General features: G+C 36.3%; 1 protein-coding gene across 1 annotated transcript in view; it reads right to left on the bottom strand.

Annotated features, from left to right (window-relative positions):
* The window catches only part of DPYD (dihydropyrimidine dehydrogenase), an 853,279-nt gene that overhangs the window by 283,251 nt on the left and 543,883 nt on the right, over positions 1-26,145 (bottom strand). Inside the window, exon 15 of the mRNA XM_060626444.3 lies at positions 648-716. Within this exon, the coding sequence (XP_060482427.2) occupies positions 648-716 (69 nt within the window). The remainder of the gene's footprint in view (positions 1-647; positions 717-26,145) is intronic.

The following is a 26,145-nucleotide window of genomic DNA, read 5'->3' as shown; positions in this document are numbered from 1 at the left end:
ATTTTTCATGACAGCATGACGGACATAAGTATACAATTTTAAGTATGTATTTTTCTATTTGAAATACAAATTGGAGGCACATGGTTAGTTGTTTGCATTTGTGCAAGATTCAATTTATATTATAGAAAACCTGCTGACTAGTGTTCAATTCAGGAGCATTCTGTCCTACCATTTTATGCATGTCTGTATTCAAACTAGAATAGTATTAAACGAACCTTTTATATTTTAAATATTCAAGAGTTTTATATTCAAAATTTCTTCTCGCTGTCAAACTAGTTTGCCTAAAGGCAAGGTAAGATCCTGTTACACTCTCAAAGGTAGAATTAAATTTTATCATGGCATCCATCATAATATACAGTTTGCTTAATATGCAAATAAAGAGTATATGGATTCAAAGAATAAAGGATTTTTTAGGTACTGTGTGAAATCCAAGGGACCACTTTCATAGAATAGATTCCTTTTAAATTTACATTTCCATCATTTTAATGAAAACACAGGGTAAACAAATTATAATAGAAATGTTTTAAGTTACCATTTTCCATTCAATTTTACTTCTACTGTGTTATTTTTCATGGCAGCTCTTTATTTAAAACTAATAAAAATGGAAGAGGAGAAATAAAATAAATATATACGAAAGAAATCATTACCTCAGCCATTTTGGAGAGCTCCATCCAGTCATTTTTGCTGTAACTGCACATGATGCTAGCAATCACAATCTTTAAAACGAAAAGAGGGAAAGAATGTCAGTTCAAATGGTTATGCTTTTGTACACAAGGGTATATTGATATTTACATATATATGTTTACAATGGCAAACTATAGTCTAAAAATTAGTTTTGATCCACTGAAAGAAAAATTATTAAAAAACAACAGAGTCTTACAGTGAGGCAAAGAATGAGATTCTGGGCTTCGGACTTATGTTAGAGATTTTCTCATTTACTACCTCTGAATTCTTATTAACTTTTCTGGTCCTCCACATTCTTATTTTTAAAATGGAGAGAACAATGTGGACTTTGTCCACCTCAGAAAGTGATAGTGGGACTTACATACATTTGTGCATGTGAGAGGGTTGTCTATATCACACAATGACATAGAAATGTTTATTAATATAATTTCTGCTGTAGCTAAAAGTTTCAAGATACAGAAAAGAAATAAATTAGTGTTTTCTTCAATCATATCTTATTACAGCATGGATAATAATACCTTACATATTCACAGTGCACTATAAGTTTAAACTTTGTTAAATGCTGATTATTTGACTATTTACAATAATCCTATAATAGAGGGTACATAGAATGATAGCTACTAATATCTGCTCTGAAGCCAGAATATCCACATTAGAACTCTGACTCTATCACTGACTGTGTGGCCCCAGGCAAGTTATTTAGTTTCTTCACTGGTTAAACATGGATAATAGTATGACTTACTTAGGAAAGAAATAATGGAAGTTGCTAAAACTTACATAGCTCTTATGATGCTGTAGGTACTGTTTAAATGGTTTTTACTTCATTCACTTAATTAATTGTTCCCAACGCTATTTTCCCCATTTTATAGAAGATGTTGAAGTACTGAGATGCACAAGTAGCACAGATAAGAGGGAGCAGAGCCAGGACTCAGACCCAGGCAGTTTGACTGGGAATCTGTGCTTTTAACCACTAGATTTTGCTGGCCCAAAGCAAGCATTCAATACATGTCATTAGTTTTTTTATTATTAACATTTAAAGACTGAGATTGAACCACAAAGAGTTTGTGCCAAGCCTAAAGTTGCAGAATCTAGAGGAAGAGTCCACTAAAACCACTAACTATGCTCTCACCACACTCAGCTTTCTTATGTATGTCTAGAAAACAAAACAAAACAAAACAAATATATGTTGTAAATGCTTTCAACATTGACAGAAACAGAAAATAAGTTGGGATCATACACCATGAAAACCACGGAGACAACAAGCCTGACTGTAACGCTGGGTTAATTTTTTTTCTCTCCTGATAGACTATAATCTCCATGGGAGCTGGGCCTGCTCTGTATCATTCATCATTTCACCTACAATAATCAGCATGGTGTTTGGCACACAATAAGACTGAGTGAATAAATGAATGAGGTCACCAAAAGTTTAGGAGCAGGGAGTTGCTTTATCAGCTCTTCCTTTTTTTTATTTGTTTTTTAAAATGTTTGCTTGTTTATTTTGAGAGAGAGAACAAGAGCTGCAGTGGAGGAGGGACAGAGAGACACAGAATCTGAAGCAGGCCCCAGGCTCCGAGCTGTCAGCACGGAGCCCAATGTGGGGCTTGAACCCATGAACCATGAGATCATCACCTGAGCTGAAGTCGGATGCTTAACAGACTGAGCCACCCAGGTGCCGCTATCAGTTTATCCCTTTAAGATTAAGCAGAAATGAGTATCTTGAGTCAGAGAAGGGAAAAAATAAACAACAGATGAAAAGTGTTGGCAAATAATTATCATGAGTCAGAGTGAAGAGTGAGCAAGGCTGATCTGGGTGTCGGTCTTGGTGATAGAAAAAAGGGTCAGATGTTGAAATACACAGAACTTGTGAACTAGACAGAGCAATTGAGAAACAGGGATCAGAAGATCTGAGAGTTTGAATCAGATAAAGGTGGGACAATGATGAGAAATAAGATTGATTCCTCTTTAGAGAGAGAACAAAAGGAAGAAAGTAAATGATGAACAGAAGAGAAAAGTTAAGAATGCCTAATTATTTTGGGGTGAGTTCAGGAGTCAACATTTGTGTCCAGTGAGAATGCAGCTTTTAAGAATTTGGAGAAACAAATGTTAAGAATGACACATGGCCTTTTCTCTAGGGCTAAAAGAAAGGGAAAAGTCACATTCCATGCTTGCCCATTTGCTAGCTAAAAAAGGATCACCAGCATAACTTATGAACCTTCAGTAAGAGATGCTTTTTCTGCCCTTTTCACGTGATCTAAGATCAGCGATATTCTGCCCCCCTCCCTATTTTGAAAACTAACCAGTGAGAAATACCACAGTGTACACCTGATCTTCTAGGACGAGACTAATACCTCCTGGTGAGTATCCTCTGCATGAAAAAAAAAGGAGCCCATCTAAAAGGAAAATCAAATGGGCGCGGGTCAGACAGATTCCTATTGTCCTCGGTGGCTTCAAGGTAAGAAAAAAAAAAACCAAATTTTAAAAACAAAACAGTTAATAAAAAGAGTTTGGAAATGGGCAGAGCCCCCAGGCTTGTTGCTAAAACTTTAAAGGCAGGGTGAGATCCAAAGTTCAAAATGAAAAACAGATTTTAGCATTAGATACGAGTGCTTCTATGGTGAAAGTAATAAACAGTATACTAAGGTTTTTAGGGAGTTTTATTATTTAAATCAAGACAAGCAAAAAAAAACCCCAAAAAACAAAAGCCAAACATGCCTCTAATTATGAAAAGTAATCCTCAGGTTCACATTCCTATAGAAATATGAAGCAGGTGCTAAATCAGCACAACATCCTCCTCTCCCATGGCCCTCCTAGGCAGCCGTGGAGGACAACAGGGAAGACCCTTATAGTGGGCAGGACTCAGCTAAGCAGATAGCCTGACCAAAGAAATCTGCTGCCAGGAAAATAATGTTTACCAGCACTGACTAGTAAATGACTAGTAAATAACCATGTTTACTAGCATTGACTAGTTATGCTCTCAACTAGTGTCTAACCTGGTTCCACTTTACTAAATGGCCATTTTAATTTTGACAAAGCTGTTATTGCTTCAAATATATATTGATTGTGTTGGGGTTGGTTAAAGTCATTTTTGCCCTATAGGTCCTGAGGATCATGAGAAGCCATGGTTGGGCTTGATGGAGAGAAATAAATATTACCCAGATAATTGTCCTGAACATCAAGAGCCCTGGTGCCACCAAATGCCTGGGGATGCAGTGACTTGGTATGATTTGGCATGGGCTGTCACTGGGGAAGGGTGACCACAGGTGGGAGAGAAACATTATGTTAAGCAGAGGTAGATTTTTGTGTGTGTGCTCTAAGCAGTCAAGCACTACCTTGTTCTTCTTTCCTCACTTTCTGAAACAGACTCTACGTTCTTGCCCAAAAAACAAAAAGTATCTCTAACAGGGCTGATCATAGCAATCAGCCACTCTATTCCTGTGGAAGTCCTACACTGGAGCTGGGAAGATAACAATTCTTTTTCTCATTGGTCCCTAAACTGGAATGAAGTGTGTTGAGAGCTGCTGGTGACCCCCAACTGACTCTTCACTTAACCGATCTTGCCACCTCCACCCAAAGCTAGTTATGCTAGGGAAAAATAAAACAGAGACAGGGAAGTAGAAAATGTGTAATGGGAAGAGACCTATGCTAGCCACTTTTAAGCTAGGTGTACCACTAACACATCTGTATGTGTGAACTAACACCACTTTATCTTAAGAAAATTCAAGTTGTATCCTGATATCTTTCACTTAGAGTCTTGACAATTATTACATTTAAAACTAAAATTGGCACTTTTGAAATAACTTCCTAAGCAATTTTTTAACAGTCAAGTAAATGTAAGGGAAAAAAATCTACATTATTTTTAAAATGCCAAATTGTCTTCATAGTCTAAATATTCTTAATCTAAAACCAACTGATATTTTGGGAAAATATGTGATGACATTCTACTTCAGGGGAATAAAAATGACCCAAAAATCATTTTATTCTTTATTAAAACATATTAGGATTTTTCAAAGAGTCTGGCTAAAAGATATTAACATTAAAAGGACACTGGGCATAATTTAATCTTTCTTTGATGATTAGAAAGCCTTTCCGTATTTTAGTGTGCTTGGTTTTTAGGCAAGCAAGAAAGGACAGGGCTTTGTTTTCTTCCCATGAAAAAAGAGAATTGATGGATATTTTATATTGTGAAACATCATGCTATATTACTAGAAATAAATATTCAGTGAAACATTTTCTTAAAGCCAGGGTAACTTTTGCCTATATTTCACTTAAATTAGGCCATTTCTAGTGCTCCATTTTTATAACTCATATTTTAAAAATCATTGGATAATTTTATACATAGGCAAATTTATACATAGCCAAATGCTATGTAGTGTTTGAACTACATCCTACATTTTATGACACACAGGCTAGTGGGAGAGTCAATGTCAGTCCATTAATAAGCAAATTGAGCATGTACTGTGTGCTTGCTACCAAATGACATAGAAAGGAGTTTAAGACATTGACTTAGAGTCTTTTCCATTGAACACTCAACTAATATTTATTTTTAAGTTTATTTATTTTGAGAGAGAGAGAGAGAGAGACAGAGAGAGAGAGAGAGAGAGAGAGAAAGCAAGGGGCAGAGAGAGAGAGGGAGAGAAAGAGAATCCTAAGCAGGCTCCTCACTGTTACTGCAAAGCCTGATGCAGGGCTCAAATCTACAAACCATGAGATGACCTGAGGCAAAGTCAGATGCCTAAATGACAGAGCCACCTAGGTATCCCCAACTGATATTTCTTGAGCACATACTATGTACCAGTAACTGTTCTAACTCAGAAGTGATTTAAAAAATGGAAGAAGTCCTTGCCTTCCTGTAGCTTACATTTTAGGGAGAGAAAATTATAGCAAGTTAAAAAAATTATAAGGACTATTTACACATCAAGATTATTGTTAGAAAGGCATAATAGAGGACAGTAATGGAGAATCAGTGGGGTGCACAGTGCCTCCATCAGATGATGGTCAGTAAAAGGCTGTGTGAGTTGAGACATGATAGATAAGAAGGCCCCTTACACTGAAGAATGGGATGGGGAACTGGAAGACAACTGGCATTCTAAGTAGAAGAAAATACATGTGCAAAGACACTGAGGTGGGAATGAGCATGACATATTTAAGAAAAAGAGAAGGCCATGTGGATGGAGTTTCATGATAGGGCAAGACGAATTTAAGAGAAAACGAGACAAACAGTCAGTGGCCATATCTCTATGAGCCGATCCCTGTGGGAATTGGGTTTTATTATAGGTGCAATGGAGACTAGTGAAAGGTTTAAAGGAGGGTGATAAAATAATCTGATCTGCATTTTAAAAAGATATGTTTCACTAATTTATAGGGAAGGGAATGAAGGCGTTTCAGGATGAAAGCAGAGTCCAGTTAGATTGAAATAATGTGGCTTGCATATTACCCATGGGGATTCAGTGAAGTGGACAGTTCTGAGCTAGAACCAACAAGACTGGTCAGTAGTTAGATTCAGGAGATGAGAAAAAAGGAGAGATTGAGGCTGATCCCTAGATTATTGGCTTGAGCTACTAAGTGGAATGTAGACAGTTTACTGAGATGCAACAAGGCCTAGTCAAATAACTAGTGTTGGGTGGGGGGAGGTACTAAGAGGTTCCGTTTTCATATCTTACACATAAAATGTCTATTAAGCCTCTCTCATTAATGAGAACATAAACCACATCACTGTATACATGAGTCTAGAACTCACTAAAGAGGTTAGAGATGAAGGCGTACATATTAGAAACTTTGAAATATAACAGTATTTAAAGCCACCTGGATAGGTGACTTCAAAGGGAAGAGAATAAAATACAGAAAAAGGAAGGGCCTGGGATGCCATCTGAGAATGTGAGGTCACAAATGCTAAGAGAGGAAAGTGTTCCAGAAAGTAAAGACCAATCCACTCTGGTGAATACAACTAAGGGTTTGTGTAAGAGAATACAGAATTGTCCATGAGGTTTGGCAATACAGCAACCATTGGTAACCTTTACAAAAAATGGTTTCAGTAAAGCAGCAAGGACAGTAGTCAGACTGGAATAGTCTGAGTGAATAGAATATACAGAAGTGGAGAGAAGTGACACACAAATCTCTCCCAAGGTTTTGGTGAGCTAGCTAAAAGATAAATGGGGCAGCACATAAATGATTATGGGAGGTCTAGGGAGAGATGTTTTTTCTTAATGGGCCATATTTGAGTATTTTTTTATGCTGGTGGAAATAATCTGGAAAGGAGGAAAAAGCTATTGAGAAGGCAAGAGGTGATGACGAATCTTTCGCATAAGTAGAAGTAAACTTTGATAGGAGCAGAGGTACTGTTTCCAGTTTAATGGGGTGGAAGAGAAGAGTAGAGAGAGAAAAAATAGGTATGGATGCAATTGCATTTATAGACTTGGTGTGAAAAAGGTAAAATTATCCTTTCTGGTATGCACATTTTTCTTAAGTAGTAGATGAGGTCTTCCGACATCAAAGAATGGGGGACAGAGGCTTAGAAATATGAGGGAGAGGTGCACCTGGGCGGCTCAGTTGTTAAGCGTCCAACTTTGGCTCAGGTCATAATCTCACGGTTCATGAGTTCAAGCCCTGGGTCAGCCTTTGTGCTGACAGAACTTATTCCAAACAACAAAACAAAACAAAAAAACAGTGTTAAATGGCTTCTATTGTCATCCTCCCTAACTTTTAAATGAAAGAATCAAAATTCATGATTAAATTATTTTTTAAAATTACATTTCCTTTATGGAAAAACAAAAATGATTTTATTTAGCATTTTTTTTTCAAACTGATTTACCATAAAGTTTGTACATTAGAAATTAAGGTGAAGAACAACTTAAAACATCTAATTGGTTACAAGCTGGCTATATTCCCAAATTCCCTTTAACTTAAAGTGTATGCTTAAAACACATGTCAGCAACACTGTTTTGGTATTCTGTAACTATATTATGAACTACATTGGAAATTCAGTCAACAATTCAGCTGCAAGACAACTTAAATTTTTTAGTAGGGAAAAACTGAAAAGTGACAAAGGTGAACAACTGTAAATTACAAGTAGCTGAGTTAGGTTTTGTCAAACAATTTAACAAAATTATCCCTAACACTACTGGGATTATATCAAGGAGGAAAAATAGCATGGGACATGTGATTTTCAAAGACATTTAAACCAAGAAAATACGTTTATTAAATATTAATTAACTGTACAGCATTCAAATTTTAAATGCTCTTTGTACTGTAGTAGAAATAAAGTGGAAGTGAGATTGGTACAATTTTCCTTAAATGTACACATTGAGAATAGCACATTAACAGTGAAACTTTCCTCATATTTTATATGGTTATTGCTTATTTGATGTTTGCAGATGAGAATAATATTCTTAAAGTTGTCTTTTTATATTGTTTAAAAATTCATCATTTTCTTTGTTTATTTTGGGACTAACAAATGTGCTGTTTACACAACTATTCCTAACATAGAAAAGTCATATTGCAAGTTAAACAATATGCACATAGTTTCCATAGAAAATCAGACATTTTCCACTAAAACAGGAAAAAAATAAAACACTGCATACTATTCAGAAACTGTAGTAATGGCTGCTTTTTCCTCTCCTTTTGATCACTTCTTTAAATATTTTATCTAGTTTCTGTCCCTATTCTGTCTAGGAAGTCATCTCCCCAAGGTCATCAGTGACCTTGGCAAATATATCAGATACTTTTCAGCCCGAATCTTTACTGGAACTCTCTTCAGCACTTAGACAGTGAGCTATCTCCAGCTTACTGAAACCCTCTTCCATATGAGCTTTGGAGGTACCTCTTTTTGTTACTTTCATTTTCATTGTTCCTTCTCAGGCTCTTCTACCTCTGACCACCTTTTACATGTTGATGTCCCCAGGGTCTACTCATGGTCCTCTTGGTATCACTTCATACAGATTTCCTTGGATATCACATTCACAACAATTTCAGATCATATCCGTATGTAGAAAAGTTATAAAGTGTATATATACCTCCAACCTATATCTTTCTCCTAAGTTCAAGAACAACATGTCCAACTGCCTTCTACCCCCTAGATTCAATTTGCTCAAGATCAAACTCTGCCCTGAATTTGTTCATTTCATGTTAAATACACTCCACCCTTTCATCCCAAGTTAGGAAACTAGATTTCCTTTCTTCCTTTCTCTCTCATCACCTACACCCAGTTATTCACCAAGTACTCTCTAGTCCACTGGTTCTTTGACTTGGCTAAGCATTGAAATCCCCTGAAGAGTAAGGAAAAAAAATAACCCTAAGGATTCTAGGATAATTTGTATGTAGTTAGGCCCAGGCATCAGGGTTTTTCAAAGATCTCCAGGTAATTCTAATGCACAGGAAAATTTGAAAAGCACTGCTCTAGTTTACTTCCTAATGATCCCTTCTAAGTATTCCTGATTATTCATCATGACTGTCTTAGTTAAGATCCTCACCACTGTTACCCTGGATTACTGGAGTAGCTTTCTTATTAGTCTCCCTCTCTCTCTTTGCAGCCTATGCCATCTGGCAGATCCTTCTAAAGAAACAAACCTGATCATACCACACTTCTTTTTCAAATCCAACTTCAGGATAAAATCTAATTCTGTAATAAGCTGTACAAGATCACAATGCTACTTTTGCTCCAACCACATTGAATTACTTTGCTTCCTGAATGTAACATGTATTCTGCATTCTCCTGGCCATATGTCTATTCCTTTTGTCTGAATGAATAAGGAATGGTCCCTGTGCTCTAGGAGCATATGGTATAATAAAGCAGACATATGTAAATTGATAGAAAAATAATTATAGTGTATGAACCAGGAAAAAATGACAGAAGAAAGGGAAGGGTGATTATTTGTACCTGTGTGAATCAGGGAAGATATCCTAGAAAAGCAACTCCTACTAGACTCTGAAGTCATGCTTGGGTGTTTATTAGACACTGATTAGAAATAAAAGAGGCAAGAGCACTCCAGGTGGAGTGAGCAGCAGAAGCAAAGGCACAGGATGCTGTGTTTAAGAAATATGCTCTGTTTAAGAAATCTCACGTAGTTCAGTTTAGTGTTGGGGAGAAATGAATGGATACATATCATGGGCAATGAAGCTGGGAGCATTGGTAGAAATCACGTTCATCCAGGCAGGGTCTGAAACTATGGTCCCTAACCAGTTGGGCAGTTGGATTAGAATTTTGGATTACTCTGTCCAGTAAATTCCTGCTCCTCATTTGGGCATTACCTTCACTAGGAACCCCTTCCTGTGTACTCTTCTCCCCTTGACTGGGTCAGGCACCCCTCTTCGGAGATCCTATGGCATCCTTTGCATTTCTCTGTTATAACATTATATTGTATTAAGCTGTTGTTTGTGTGTTTTTCAAAAGATGACTGAAGTTTGGGGGACAGGGCTTTTTTTCATAGGTATATCTCCAGTACCTAATATTATACCTTATACATAATTGGGATTCAATAATATTTGCTTCAAAGGAATGCTGGGACAGGTAGCTGAGGAAAGAAATTCCCAGTAATGTGCATTTTTATTACCAATCCCAGTATTTAAATGTAAGCAAATTTCTACATTCTAGAGAGAGAATTAGAAGGACAGATAGGTGGTATAAAGTAAGAGGTTCGAAAACCTCTCAGAATTTATTAAGTATACTTTATATCAAAGAACAGTAATCCATTAAATTTATGCATATATTTAAACTTACTGCACATTTTCACATGCACTATCTCATTTATTCCTTGTAATAATTATGAGTTTGGAAAACTTTATACTGAGAATAATGAGTGTAGATCATTTATTTTACCAGGGTCAAGCTAATCAATAGCAGAAGCAAGGATTAAGTTCAGGTCTTTTGCCTCCAAGTTCCTCTCTACTACATTAAGATTTACCATATTGATTTCCTATCCTTTCAATTTACATTAGAGATTCCAACTGATTTTGCATCCTCAATCTTCTTGTGGTAGAGTGTTCGGGGAGTGGGGTGGGGGAAGTGTTCTTCTCCCTGTATTCATGCCCCTTTGCAATGTAAATGTGCAGCTACTCCCATCACATGGGGGATTTATTTACCCGCTACTGGAATGTGGACTGACTTTGTGACTTGTTTTCATCAACAGAACATGGCAAAAGGGATATTGTGCCAGTGTCCAACCAAGGCTTGAAGAAGTCTTGTCCTTTTTTGCCCACTCTGTTGAAATCCTGCCTGGCCATGTGATCAAGTTGGCATAGTCTGCTGTAGGATCAGAGCACATGGGATAAGGATGAGCCATCTAGGTGAAGCTACCTGAGACTAGCCAGCCCCAGCCCACCTGGAAATTGACTACAGAAAAAGTGGGATGAGCTGAGACAAGAAGAACCACCCAGCTTATCCCAGCCCAAATTGCTAACACGCAGAATTCTGAAATAAATTAATAGTTGTTCAAATCCACTAAATTTGGGGTGAAGCACATGCTGTGTACTTACGTGTGCCAAGCATTGTGCTAAGTATTTCACGTGTATATCTCTAATCTTTAGGACAACATAACAAAATAGAAATTACCAGCCCCATTCACAGATAGGGGAAAAACTTATTTTAAGAGGTTAAATAACTATTCATGGTTTTTCAGCTAATAAGAGTAAATACAAATCTTGAATTGTCTGGTTATAATATTTTTTTTCTCTGAATCATTTTTCTGTGTTCCTTAATCATACATTTATATAAGACTTTGTGGGTTTATTCCTATACATGGTATATTTTATTCAATCCATGACAATTTTTATTACTTTCCTTCTCAGAGGTTAATGTCATTTTTATGTTCTTGGCCAATGGGTTATTTCACTGCAACTCCAAAACTACCATCTAAGCTAGAAAGGAAGATGGAAGTGCCTAAGAAATCAAAAAGTGAGGGAAGACCAAGTGAGCAAGACCTAATGAGTGTTCCACTGTTTTCTAACCACTTAAACATGTTAAGAAATGAAGATAGGGTAGTATAGGCTCTTTATAACCTGGCCCCAAATCCATTTTTTTCCTGTATCTTGACACACCATAATGAACACCCTATCTATACTGCCCACCAGATATCCTTTTAGATTTCCATTCTTTTTCCCATGCTGGTCTCTCTTCTTAAGAGTACCACCCTATTCCTCTGACAGTATATCTCTTATTCACGCTTCAAGGTCTAACTCAGAGCTCATTCCTATCTTACCACCCTCAATAAACTCAGAGATAGTATCACTGTTTTTATTGGGTATTAGGGTGTAGTTTACCTGCTTCTATTTCAGTTCCTGTCACAGTGCATCACAGATGTGTATTTATTGATAATTACCACTGACTTCTCTTACTCCATTCCATGGGAAAATATAATTTTGATTCACTTTTGTTTTCTTTTTTGTAGGTTTATTTATTTATTTTGAGGCAGGAGAGGGAGTGAGAGGATCCCAAGCAGTCTCCATGCTGTCAGCACAGAGCCTGACACAGGGCTCGAACCCATGAACCACAAAATCATGACCTGAGCCAAAATCAAGAGTAGGATGCGTAACCAACTGAGCGACCCAGGCACCCTTCACCTTTGTTTTCTTATCATTTGGTTCAGCATTGCATAGCACCTAATACACTTTAAAGTATCTGTAGAAGGCAGTATGGTCTCATTATTTGATTATTAATTTTTAAAAACTTTCTGGTTCAGGGGCACCTGGGTGGTTCAGTCGGTTAAGCATCTGACTTTGGCTCAGGTCATGATCTCCCAGTTCATGGGTTCAAGCTCTGCATCAGGCTCTGTGATGAGAGCTCAGAGCCTGGAGGCTGCTTTAGATTCTCTATCTCCCTATCTCTCTCTCTCTCTACCCCTCCCCTGCTCATGCTCTGTCTCTCTCTATCTCTCAAAAATAAATAAATGTTAAATTAAAAAAAAAATTTCTGGTGCATCCCTATAAAGATTATTGTACTTGCTGTAATCATGGAGAAAAAGCACATATATGAAATTACCATGTCTACCATGTAATTTTATAACTATAAGCCATTTACTGTCTTCATAGCATGACTTTGGCACTACTTTAATCTAAGATGATTAGCTGGATTTAAGTTGTTCTATCACTGTTTACCCTTCACTGAGGTTGCAGTAAGTCAACTGAAACCATGAGATTTGAATTCATTGTACACAAAAAAAGGCATGTTTCTTACACAAAACCTGTGTATGAGATTTGATTTTGCTTTTACTTAAAGATCATGATACGTTGCCTATTTTAATGTGGTTCATTCAGAAATATTGCCTTTCAAACGCACATAACAGAGTTGATTTGAAAAATGTTATGAAGCATCTATATTCCAATTTTAAACTTTTTCTATTTAGAGGCTATAACAAACATGCATTTAATGAACTGCTTTTATAAATTAATAAGACTAATAACTAACACAGTGCTAATATGTGATACAGGAATGAAAAAAAAGGAGGTTAAAAAGAAAGTAATGAAAACTCTCATTATAATCACATGGAATGATGCACTGCATTAAATAGTCTGGGCACTCCTTCCAGTACCATACATATAGCACATGGGTGTTGTAAAGATTATTGAAACATTTTCTGTAAAGACTAAATTCCCAAATGAAAATTTTATGTAAATACTGTGTTATTGTAATTATTTTATGAGATGTAGCTCTTTTGCTCTCATTAACTATGATTGCATGTTTAATGCACATTCAATTAGATAATTCTGTTGTGTGAGTTAGTGGTATTGTGTCTTAAGTACTGGATGGTAAGCTTCTGGAGGACACAGGCTGTGTCTTCTGTCTCAGCATATATCCCTGTGGGGTGGGACTGCCTGTCGTGTTTACCAAAGTACTTGACACATGTCAGGGACTCACAAGATATTTGTTGAATAAGAAATACATAAGTGTTGATGTGCAATATATGTTAGATGCAATGCTTTTAAGAAGTCAAGGACTTCTAAAAACACACAACTTAGTCTTTTCCAAATACATGTTATTACTTCACAGAAATTGTATAGGATGGCTTAAATTCAATTCACCATGGGATATGCCACACAGTGTTGGAAGACTGTGCCCTGGCTGCTTCCTCAACATTACACATTCTTTCCCAGACATCACCAGGCACTTTCCCACACTTCCTTCCAGTCTTTGCTCAAATGTTGTTGCCTCAGTGACACTCTATTGAAGATTGCATACCATCCCCTCCCAGTCCTACTATCTTTTCCATAGAATATTCTATTATATCATTTTCTTATTTACTATATTTGATGTCTTTCCCCCCATCAGCTGGAATGTAAACTCCACCAGAGTAAGAATTGCTGTTTTGGACACAAAACAGTGCTGGCATGTAGGAGATGCCCCATACTTGTTAAATGAATGATCAAATACTAACATATTATTTAATTGTCTTTCTGCATGAACTACCTATCTATAAAATGGGAATGATTTGGTTTGCCACACTTATTTCATAGTGATTATTCTGAGAATTACACGGTATTATGTATCTGACATTAAATACTTTTCAATGAAATTCAATGATAATTTTTATTACTAAGAGAATAATGTCATATTCAGATTTGCCATTTTCTACAATTTAGAGTGCAAACAATGACATTTTGAAACGGTGCAATACTTGGGTTTTAAACATCCACAGATAAGACTTTAAAAAATATGTCATTGGAAAGGGTAGAAAGCGTTATCTTTATATGCTTCTGTGATCTTTCTATAGTGTCACGTTGTGGGCATTTTATATTTGTAAGTTAATAAATTTTTTAAATGAGTGGATCCACAGAATAATATTTTGTGTATAGATTCACATTTTATAGATATTTAAGAAATTTTTTAGATTTCACTAAAATGGCAGGAAATTCACTAATATCTATGATACCTTTCATTAAATTATGTTTCTTGGCTCACACTGCTTTATCAGAATTGAGATTAAATTTTTTTTCCTGTTTACCCAGAAAAAATTCTAAGAACTCTGAGCCCAAACATGTGTATTTCCCTGATTTGACGACCCAAAGAGGGCCACTATTCTAAACAGATGCCATGTGAAGGACAGAGCAGCATACTGGGACCAGCTACAATGTTGTGTGAGGAAGGGTTGGGGAATGGGGTGGGAGTCAGGAATCATACCCTTTACCTAAAAGGTCTAAAGGCATACACTCTCAAAGCTCTAAAGCTTTAAGCTTTCCTTATGACCAATGTTCTGCATTGGAAATACCTAAGTATTTCCATTGCACCTGTCTTTCTCTCGTGCAACTCTATAAATACTCATCACCTTTCTCCCCCTGAGCCCACCTCCTTCAACAGAGAAGGAGCTGAGGGAAAACTGGCTGAATGTATAAACTAACAATCCTGCGTCCTCTTCTTACACAAATGATCCCATTTTCCCTTTTTTTCCGGTCTCCTTCTTTCTCTTCAACATGTCCCATCCCCACCAATTTCTTCATCTCAATCTGACCTTTCTGTACAGGGAGCAAAGTATGGACTCAGGTGCTTCCACCTCTATTTCAAGCTGCCACATCTGCCAACAATGGGCACCTTGGTAAACAGCAATAGAAACAAAACCTCTAATGTGTTTTGCTTTTTAGGATAAAGATTAATGACACTCAATTAATAAAACATTCATTGTATCACTGAATATTGATAAACGATTCCCTTGCCTTAATATGCTGTTGACACTTAAGAATCAACCAAATATGTTTCACACACTTTGTAAACATCTTAAGATTTCATCTATATTCCATATTTCAGTTCAAAATGTTCCTTCTCAGGAGCTTGGCATACTGATTTACAATAGAAATAATGACAGGACCTTTTTCAAAGTGATTGGAACCTTTCTGGTATAAACTTTATACAGCATAATGAATGGGTTGGCATTTGGTCCTTATTTGCATACTATAAAAATAAAACAGAGTGTACAACAAAGTCCCTGTTAAATTCACATTAACTGCTAAATGAAGATACTCAAAAGGCATTGTAATCTAATTAAAATCAAGAAATGGTATTCAAGCCTACTTATATACTTCCAAAATAATACATATGCACTAATATTTGCAACGCATGCTAAGGGTATACACCTAATTAATCACCTTGGAAAAAAAATCCCCAAATTTCTTTGCTCTAATTAGTCATTTCATAAAATTTTTCTAATACTAATATTAGCTATTTCAAATGCTGGGCTAAAGTCACTTTCATCTATAATCAATGCATTAGCAATTCTAATCCAGAGCAAATTCTGAAGGATCTTTGTGGAGTTTAAAATATGATATTTTTCCCAATAACATATTGAAAGTTTGAAAATGAGGAAGTACTTTTTCTCTTAAATGTTCCTTTTTTGCATTGTTCATACTTTTCAGCTTGCTCACAAATGCACAGATGTTGATATCAATGCTGCTTTTAAGGAACAACAATGAGGTGTTTGTTTTGTAATCTTTTCGTCCTATATCCCACATGTAATTACATGATCTTCGAAACTTCCAAAACACATAGGAGAAAAGTAGCCTTTTAAAACGAAATAATTGCATGGCTGGGTTTGTAGTTTTCTAAATTAAGGGTAGGTTATACATTTTTCCTACTATATAAGATTTGCCAATTTGAAAGTTTCTTTAAAAGCATATATTTATAAGCATACCTTTGTCTTAGGAATCACCGTATAAACATATACCAAAGAGTCGGGAAGAAGGTATAAGACTGCAATTTTGGCTCACCCAATGCTTTTATGTTTTAATAATTTCTCTATATTTTCAAAACGTATTATAAAAACAATAGCAGTGATTGTTTTAATTACTTACAATAAGGCAAGGAACAGCCTCTAGAACAATTCAATTTAAAAGACAAAGTCTGGTTCAGAACCTTTTGAATTATTTACAACCACCGCTGATTGTTCTACCATTTAATGAAGGCAAAGAGAGGTATCCTTCCCTCCCCCACCAAACAAGTCCTCATGGTAGAATACTATAAAAGCTTGTGAGGAGGATTTTAGTCTCAGATGCAGCCCATGTCCCCACATGTCTCATAAATTCTTCTAATGCATTTTCACATGCATGATCGTGAATGCCTATTCAGTGAAAAGGTTTACCATATGCTACATTTTTCAGCTACCAAGAACAAAGGGCAAATGGTTCCTGGCCTTGTTTTTGGAACAAAAAAGTATAAAAGCAAAACAAAAACCTCTTACATTTTTACTAAATAAAAGAATGAATGCAGATTGTAAAGACCCAGTGGAAGCTTCTTTTGGCACCATGCTGTTCATTCTTGTGACAAAAAGTATTCAATGAGGGACAGATAGGAAGAAAGAGAGATACAAATGTAGTAGTCTTTCTGCATCACCTAATCCATCTTCTTAGTAAAAAACTTTTTGTTGCAGTATAACATAAAGCGTTTCCTTCAGTATACTTTCAGAGTGATATGGATTTCTGCCATTTCTTTAGGAAGAATTCACAATATAGTAGGTAGTTATTGTCAGGTGTTTTTTTTTTCCTTCCCCCCGCCACCCCGCCCCAAGATATTCTGAGGTATGCCTCTTGAATCAAGCTAAGCAATTCCTTTCCTTTTTTCTTTAAATATATTCTAATAAATTGAAGTATTATTTCTTTGTAGAAATTATTCAGCCAAGCCAGAGAGATTTATTGCATTCGCTAAATGTATAATATATTCCTCTAAATTATTTATGTAAATAATACATACATATATAGAGAAAACATAGATATGAAAAACATATGTAGATTATACACAAACACATACACTTTCCCCTCAATTATCTATCCCAATAACACTATGATGAAACAGTCACCTATAAGCCCAAATTACTCAGTCAAAACACACACACACACACACACACACACACACACACACATTCTATAAATTGGAAGAAAAAAATCCTAATATACAAATTTAACCTTAAATTTTTGTCCTCTCTAGGCAAGGTCCTTCTTTTCAAATTGTAATGTATTACAATTAGTCTTTCTATCAGTTGGTTACCAGCCTTGGTTGAGTGCACAAGCAATTTCTGGTAAAGGACTCACTATATCAAAATTCCATAGCAAATATGCTGTAGGTGCTGAGAAGCTCATTATATGGGATGTTATCTCTACCTTATACTTACAGTCTCTAAGAAATGCCAAGAAAAATTCACTCAAAGTAAATTAGTGACCACATTTCATGTATTAAATGACATGTATAGTTTTGGCCTGGTGTTGGTTTCATAGCACATTTTCCTGATGTGTATCAGAAGGGACCCATAGTGGAAAATTAACTTCACTTTCTAACTAGCAGCACAAGATGCGCATCTAAAAATACTTGTGCCTTAATAGTGTTTTTCTTTTCATACAGAATTACTCTGCCTCGCTCCATTTGTTACTGCCCAATATGTTGTAACTATAAAATTTCTAAGAGTCAAGTCTTTCTAGGTGCAAAGCATTTTAGTTCACAGCCTGTATCTTTTAAGCTTGCTAACAAAAAGCTGCACTGAATCATTTCTATTGCCTGCCTTGGCTTTCGGTCTGGTTTAAACGGTCAGCTTCTTCATCTGGTCAATTCCTCTTAAATAATTTTGTCAATGAATCTTTTTCAGGCCACTCTAAAGAATCATTATTAAACTAGGTATCTCATTCTTTAAAAAAAAAAAAAAAAAACCTCATCAACTTTCAGTACTCTTTTGCTAAATTTTCCTTTAACAAGTCGGAATTTCTGTGCTAGGAGCATGAATGTTTTTACTTCATATGAAGCAACGCTTCCTGTAGCTACAGGGAAGAAGGAAAAACATTCCTTAAGGGAAAAGACAAGCTCTACGAGACTTGTAGGATGAAAAGATGGGAAAACTACTACCAATCTACACATTTTTCAAGGACTTCCTTAGTAAAGCAAGTGTCATAGTAGTCATTGATCCTAACTAATTTAATCAGTTGATTTTTTTACCATACTCTCCATCCTAGAAATACCTCATTTACAATAATAAAAACTAATCAGCTTCCTGAGTTGTCCCTATACTTACCAGTAATAGGGTATCATCCGTTCCTCTTTAATGACGATGTTTTTCCTGTATCCCTGTATCCTTATATCCTTTCTCTGTGATATAGTTATATTAGCAAGTGTGTGTGCATGTGTGTGTGCGTGTGTGTGTGTGTGTTTACTCCTGTAGCATGTAGTGCTTGTAAAGATATGGATGTTAGGAAGTAGGGTCTTTTTTAATTAATTGTTATTTTGTACATGTTTTTCCTGTCTGCCCAGCAAGTTCATACCCCTTTGATGGTAGGGACTCTTTCTTATATACTTTATTTTCCCATGTATAGTGTCTGATGTATTTAGCTACACTCCTGATTAGTAGATATGGCAGCTATTCAATATCATCTTACTATAAAAAAGATGAAGAAAATGATTAGTATAGCAAGAACAATCCAATAATACTGATGCTTAAGTACCATTGACTTTTTCAGTTCTCATTTTGCCAGACTTTGGTATTAAATCAGTTTTTGTTGAGAACCCGAAAAACATGTCACAATATAGGATGCTTAACAAAGAGGGCAATCCAATTCCTTACAGCTTTGAAAGGATTTCAAACTGTGTCATTCCATTTACCTCCAAGGACTAAATTCATACGAATTAGCCTCTCACTCATGTAATGTGGTATAGAAACCTTATTGTCTTGTCAATGGTTCATGTAGAGCTATTATTGGAATAGGTAAAGGAAATGTATCCAGTGACTGTGGTAGACAGTGACAGTGCTAGATCCTTCCACAATCATTGACTGAGTAAATGCTTTGCTCTCTGATTTGCCTTATCCCATAAGTCTGATCCATAATCAAACATTTGGACTTGTCTCACTTTTAACTTTGAAAATACTATTTTGTTTTAGTTCATTGGTATATTGCAACATATTTCCATTTGAAATGGATCCTAGACTACTTTGAAGGCACCGGCATAGCACTTCTCTTGAAGTACATATGATAGGTAGCAATTGTCAAAATGTCACCTTATTGTTGGTAAAACAGAAAAAAAAAACACCTCTATCTGGAAATTATTAGGGATTTATGCCCATAAAAATATCTGCAAACACAACATAATTTTAAACTAATATGAAAGTGTTGTTCCACTCATTACTGGGATGATAGGACTAATCCAAACCCTCTGGGATATCCTTAACCTGGAGGTGCCTGCCAAATTCCCCTTCAGTTAAGCCCTGAGTTCATCTCCAAACTAAATGATTTCTTACTGACTCATATTTTCATACCACTGGTTCTCAATATATACCCTGAAATATATTAATTAATAATGTTTCATTTTCTAAGGAGTGTATGAAAGGATCATGACTACTATCCTTCCTGCTTGCTAGCTGTTTGGCTACTGACAAGAAATATACTTCTCTAAACTCTACAAGTGAAGTCATGTGATATAGCGGAAGGAATGCAGGCTTCTACACTCATTAGTGGTGGACCTTAGGTAAGCTTCATAATCTCTTGAATAAATATTAATGTCTGTGATCCTCAGTCTCCTTATCTGTACATGGGGTTAATAATGCTGCCTTAGTGAACTGTTGAGCTATTCTTTAAAGCATTTCTATTTATATAAAGAAACAGATTGCTATCTCTCTGTCTATTGCTATTTCTAACCCTATCTCCATCTCTAGTTCTATAACTGTATGTCTAAGAAATAAATATAAAGTACTCAGCAAGTTATTAGCTAGTTCCTCTGCCTCTGTAATTATCTAAAATTAGCTATTATTTCTTACATACAAATACTGAACCAGATATGTAAATTTCAATTTCAACAAATAACATATTATAAAAAATGTCTCGAAACAGCATAATTGTGTTAGGAAGGAAGTATAATTGTGCTGAAGGAAGTATAAGGACATTTCTTTTAAATAAAGCTACATGTTAGTAAGCAGAATATTCTTTAAATAGATCTATTGCCTGGTCCATCTGATTTTGATTTTATTTTACTATGTTGTTTTTACCTCATTTTTATATTATTGAAATACAAACATGTTACTTATTAAAAAATACCTAGAACATCAAATCCCATGCAATAAGAGTGTTAACCATTGTAAACCCTGTCATGTCTCTGAGAAGCAGAGGAATTATCTTGTTATCAATTTAATAATGGAACATTGAAGTAAATGATGCCATCCACTGACACCAGTAACACTGTCTCTCTGGGGAAATTCATGTCTGTGAGAACTGTCAATCTAGATGGATACGGACATATTAAACACACTCCCTTCAATCCATAAATCTACCCTTTCTGGGATGCCTTAATAAAAAGATTCCTTATTTTGATAAAGACAAGCTATGCAGAATATCTTGACATTACTGATCTATAATCTCTTTATTAAAAAAAATCTTTTTGGAATATGTTAGTAAATAATTTAACATTATCTTCTTTTTTCTTCTTTATCATAACCTGTACGTAAATATTTCCAGGGTTTTAGATGAATAAACTATTAATAATTACACAGAGATGTAGGGAGTAGAAAAAAGGTATTGTTTCAGCTATTTGTTCCAGCAAGCTTTCTATGAAATATAGTTTACTTTTGTTGTTTTGCATTGAAATTGCCTCTAGTTCTAATTCCTTATATTATAAATGTCATACATTTTCCCATGAGAAAATATGACAAGAAAAGTAAAAATTATAAATATAAATATATCAATCAAATATACAGTAGTAGAAAAGAATGAAAATCTTCTCAGTATAAAAACACATGTAACAATAAATGCAAAGAAAGAAATCAGTTCAGCTGCATGATTCAATTACCAAGATGTTTTGGTATCTAAGATTGCTGGTGCAGATTAAATTGCATTAGTGGACACAGGTTTTAGCTGAAGCCAAGAAGCAATGACATCCTCAACTCCTAAGTACTGAAAAAGGAACAGTAGATATTGGTAAGGGGAAAAGAATTTCAAGGTGGAATTAGGGACTCTAGAAAAGGCTCCTGAAACCACCAACTAATTTTGAATTTATTCCCCTCTCCTCAACCCCAGATGATGCTATTCCAGAGTGAAGAAAGGGCCAATTTGTCATGAGATCATTTGATCTGCTCTTGTCCCAATGCCTTCTGGGGAACCCAATTAGATATTCCACAGGCACCAAAACGCTTTTTACCCAAAACCAAATCCATCATCTCCCTCCCCAAATCTTTCTCCTGCTGCATTCTATCTTTACTCAATGAGGCCATGGAACAGGCAGTTGCTTGAATGAGCACTGAGAACCATTTAATAAGACTTTGCTACCCTTGCTGTTTGAATAGTCACCATCTCTGGAAATTCGAATTCCTATACCCCTCTAAAACTCATCACCTCTTCCATGTCCACTACCCTTGCTCAGGTTGTTCTTTTTTATCACTTGCACTAGGTCCTACTCTACCTCTGGTAAAAATAGCTACTTAATATATATTATTACTTTAATTCTCACAACAGTTTTTATAAGATAGGCATCAATATTCCCACTTTAAATTTCAAAAAAATTTAAATAAACTTTATTAAAGGTTAGAGAATGGAAAGTTTAGAAAAATGCAATATGAAAAATAAAAATACCTAGCTCCAACTCTACCATTTAACTCTAGGCCCTTTTCACAAATGTGACCTCTATTAATGTAGTTTATCTATATAAAATATACACATTTATACCAAGTAGACCATATTATGAACAACTGTTCTGCAATTTAATTTCAAAATTTAACTTGGATATTCATCAAATCAGCCTCTATGGATACATTTTTTTCTGAGTTTTTTTTTTTCAAATCATTAAATGGTATCACAATAAACATTTTTCTACACATATGTTAGAGATTAGATCCATGGAGTAAAATTCTTAGAGATTTCTGTGTCAAATGGCACATGCATTCACAAATTTTATTGCTCTGGTAAAACTGTTTTGTAGAAAGGGTACAGATAATCCCAGTAACAGTATATGAAAATGCCTATTTTCTCATATTCTATTATATTAATCAGAGCCCTAGCAAGAAACAGATGGTACATTTAATTTGGGTAATTTGAGTAAAGATTAATGAAGGGGCTATTTGCAAAGGTGTGAGCTTGTGTAGGAAAACCACTAAGGACAGTGCAGGATATGAGAGGAGTCATTCAGGAGCCCTTATCACCCCAAGACCTGAAGGTTGATGAAGAGGGCCACCAGACAGGGGCTGACACTTCAATAACATGCACAGTGATTCTGCAGGGAAACCTTCCCTTTCCCCTCAGCCTCTCTGGTCTCCCCTGACTGAGCCATCTGAAAGCAAGAGAAAAACATGGCCTGTTGTTGCAGGTCAACCTCCCAGATAAAGACACTGTGTGGAAGGGAGGAGAGCAGACCCGTGCAGCAAACTGAAAATGTCAACTATACGTTGTAATTTTCCATAGTTGGAAATTAAAAACAGTCTGTTTTTAAAAAAAAGTCTGTGTATAATGCTAAAGGATGTAGATATTTTTATTCTGTCATCTTGGTTTCTTAACTATTATATCTCCTTTGCTCACTGGTTGTGTTGTTTCCATTCTTACTCTGCTTTCATGGAGTTTCTGCAGAGCCATTCGGGGGTCATTCCAACATGCAAGTGAGATCCCATCAGTTTTCTGCATAAAATCTCTCTCTCAGTAGCTCTCTATCTTTCCAGGATAAAGTTGAAACTTCTGGGAAAGAATAAATGACCCTTCATAACTGGGCCCCTGTGGTGTGGGGGTGTTTCTCCAACTATCATGCATGCTCCCCATGCCTGCTACCCCAAATTGCCTGTTCGTATTCAGCACTCAAGCAGTACTAAGCTGTTCTCACTTGTAAAACATTGTGCGACTTCATTGCTCTGCTCACAGTGCCAGTTCCTCCTCTGCACACATGGTGACCTCCTAGTCATTCTTCAAGATACCACTCAAGAGTCCCCTTCTCTAGAAGGCTTTTCCTAACCAACTCTCCTTTGACAGAGTTAGGCACTCAGTACTCTCAATCTCTAAGGGCATTGTGTGTTTCTCACCTGAACATAGTTTTCGAACCTGTTTACTTGCTTATCTCCCTCTTGAGGCTGTGAACAACTTGAGAAAAAGCCTTTGTTGCTTGCTCATACTATTCCTCTCTCTCTTCGGTATCCAGCACAAACTCGATGTCTGATGGCCTAGGTGTGAGTTCTGGAGCCTTCACTAATTGGCTGTGTGTACACATGGCAGTCTCTTAATTTCTCCACATTTCTTAGCTATAAAATGGATAATCACAGTGCCTTCTCCCTAGGATTGTTGTGAGAGTTAGAAGAGTTTCAACTCTGCCAAGCCCTTAACACTACATCTAGTATAGAAACTCTCAGTAAATGTTGAGTCATCACTTTTGTTAGTTCAAGCATGTTTATGTATCATCTCAAGCCACAAAGGATCCTATTTCCAAGAGATTCAGAGTGACTATTTCATGAAAACCCACTAGATTTCCCTAGAGAAATTTGAAAAGGTTTTGGGCTTAACACTAAAACTCTTGAGGATGTCAAGTTTAAGGTTTCTGAGCAAAGAAAAGAAACAAGGGGCTGCCCAAATCTCTGGGTAACCAAGAAACATGGGGGTAGTTACTGTCATTGTCCAGTTACTGTTCATTGTATAATCCATAACACATAAGAGTGCCTAGCACATAACAAGTGGTAATAAATATTTGTTGAAAGAATATCTACGCCCTAGTTTGGGACATAAACTGCTTACCAGTATGGACCACTGCTGTGGCCTGAGGTGACACGCAAGCCCTTTATCTCAGTGCCAGGGGAAATAACTGTAATTCCTCACAGGTAAAGAAACACACCATTCAAAGAGCATGGTGACTGGATGATCTGAAAACTGTTACTTCTGGTGGGAGATTCCCCCTCAGCTTTGAAGATCCCAGGATAGTAGCGACAGAAGGCAGAGACAAGAAGAATTTCTATATGAGGTGAGGTTCTGAAATACTAAGAGTGAAAGCATAAGATACGTGAAGTACTAGCTTCCAAGGACAGGGATAAGGAGAAACAGAATAGGAAAAACAGGGATTGGAATTCTGTATTAATACCGAGTGCTGCTTCTTAGTCAAATACTCCTGAAATTGTGATTCATTTCTACTCTTTGTTTTTTCCTCTGGGAAAAGCAAGAGATGTAGAATTATCCTCACCATAAATTGTAAGTGGCTCTACAAATAAGTTTATAAAAAGCAAAAATCTAAATTTTACATTACTGCATTATGTTAATAAAAGTACCAATATTTGGATATGGAACTATTCGGAGTTTAGAAAAATGCACATTTGAAACAAATAATACGTTCATTAGGAATAGGCATACAATTAAAGAGAAGAGAGCTTTCACAATTTGATTGTTTAGTCCTTGCCAAGGGACCATGAAAACAACTGGATAGAGCCTAAAAGGGCAAATAACTTTGAGTGAGGGGGTTGATATATACACTGGCAGGCTTCCTCTGATAATATTTCCACTGCTGACCAGGGATTGTGCTTGGCTGACCTTGGAGAAGACTATGAGGGCAGCAAACTGAAGGGGAGGTGAAATACAGTAAACTTTACTTAAATTTACCTTTCTAGTCTGGGTCTGAGATTTCTCATTTCCAATTCTATGGTGTTGTTGGGTCAGTAGCATTTCCCTCAGATGCTACAGGTCAATAGAGACCTTGAACCTGTGACAGGGTGGTGAGCTCTAGAGTTTCATTCACTGAACATCTACTATGTGCCAGAAATTGTTCCAGGTCCTAGGAGTATAATAGGTAACAAAACAGATGTGATACCAGCATACCTACCTCAAGATTATGGTCTAGTGGGGAACAGAAACATTCAAAGAATAAAACAAAATGGTGTAGGACTACAAAGTGTGATTAGTGCTGCAAACAGGTTGCTATGCTAAATAAGTAGGCATATAAATAAATAAATAATAAATAAAATAATGGAGACTTAATATAGATCACCCTTTCAGGTAGTACTTCCCCACAGAAGTGACCTGCAAGTGGGAATCTGACATATTGGTTGGAATTTGTTGGGTCATGAACAGCCAGTTTTAAGTAAGGGGTATATCATGTGTGAAGACCCAGATGCAGTGAGAAACAGGCATGTTTAAATACATAAAAAGACTAGCTTTGATGGATGGTAGTAACTAAGGAGGGAATGAAATGAGATGCTATCAGAGAAGTGGACAGTAGCCACAGTAAAATGTTGGTCCTAGCAAGAGAAACCATATTGAGATGGTGTTACTGGGGACAACTGCAAAACTCTCTAGCTCTCCTATGCTGGCTGTATGTCCATTTTCTTTGATTCAAGGATGGAGTTAAACAGAACTGAATTCTTGATTTTATTTAAGTGTGTAGGTAACCACACATCCATCCTGTAAGCTCATTTTCTGTCTGGTTCGTAGTCTGGCCAAGTGGGAGGAGGGGTATGATTATGGCTAAGCGGAGTGGGTGGAAGGAAAGCAGCAACTTCTTTTGTTCCTTTCCTTTCAGACCTGATATTATCCTAAAGAAGAGAGTACAAAATGACATTGCATCCCTCCTGCTGG

Source organism: Panthera onca, chromosome C1, assembly GCF_046562875.1.
Source record: "Panthera onca isolate mPanOnc1 chromosome C1, mPanOnc1 haplotype 2, whole genome shotgun sequence".
Lineage (NCBI taxonomy): Eukaryota > Metazoa > Chordata > Mammalia > Carnivora > Felidae > Panthera > Panthera onca.
Note: the sequence above shows the minus strand (reverse complement) of the source record. Positions and strands in the feature narration are given on the sequence as shown.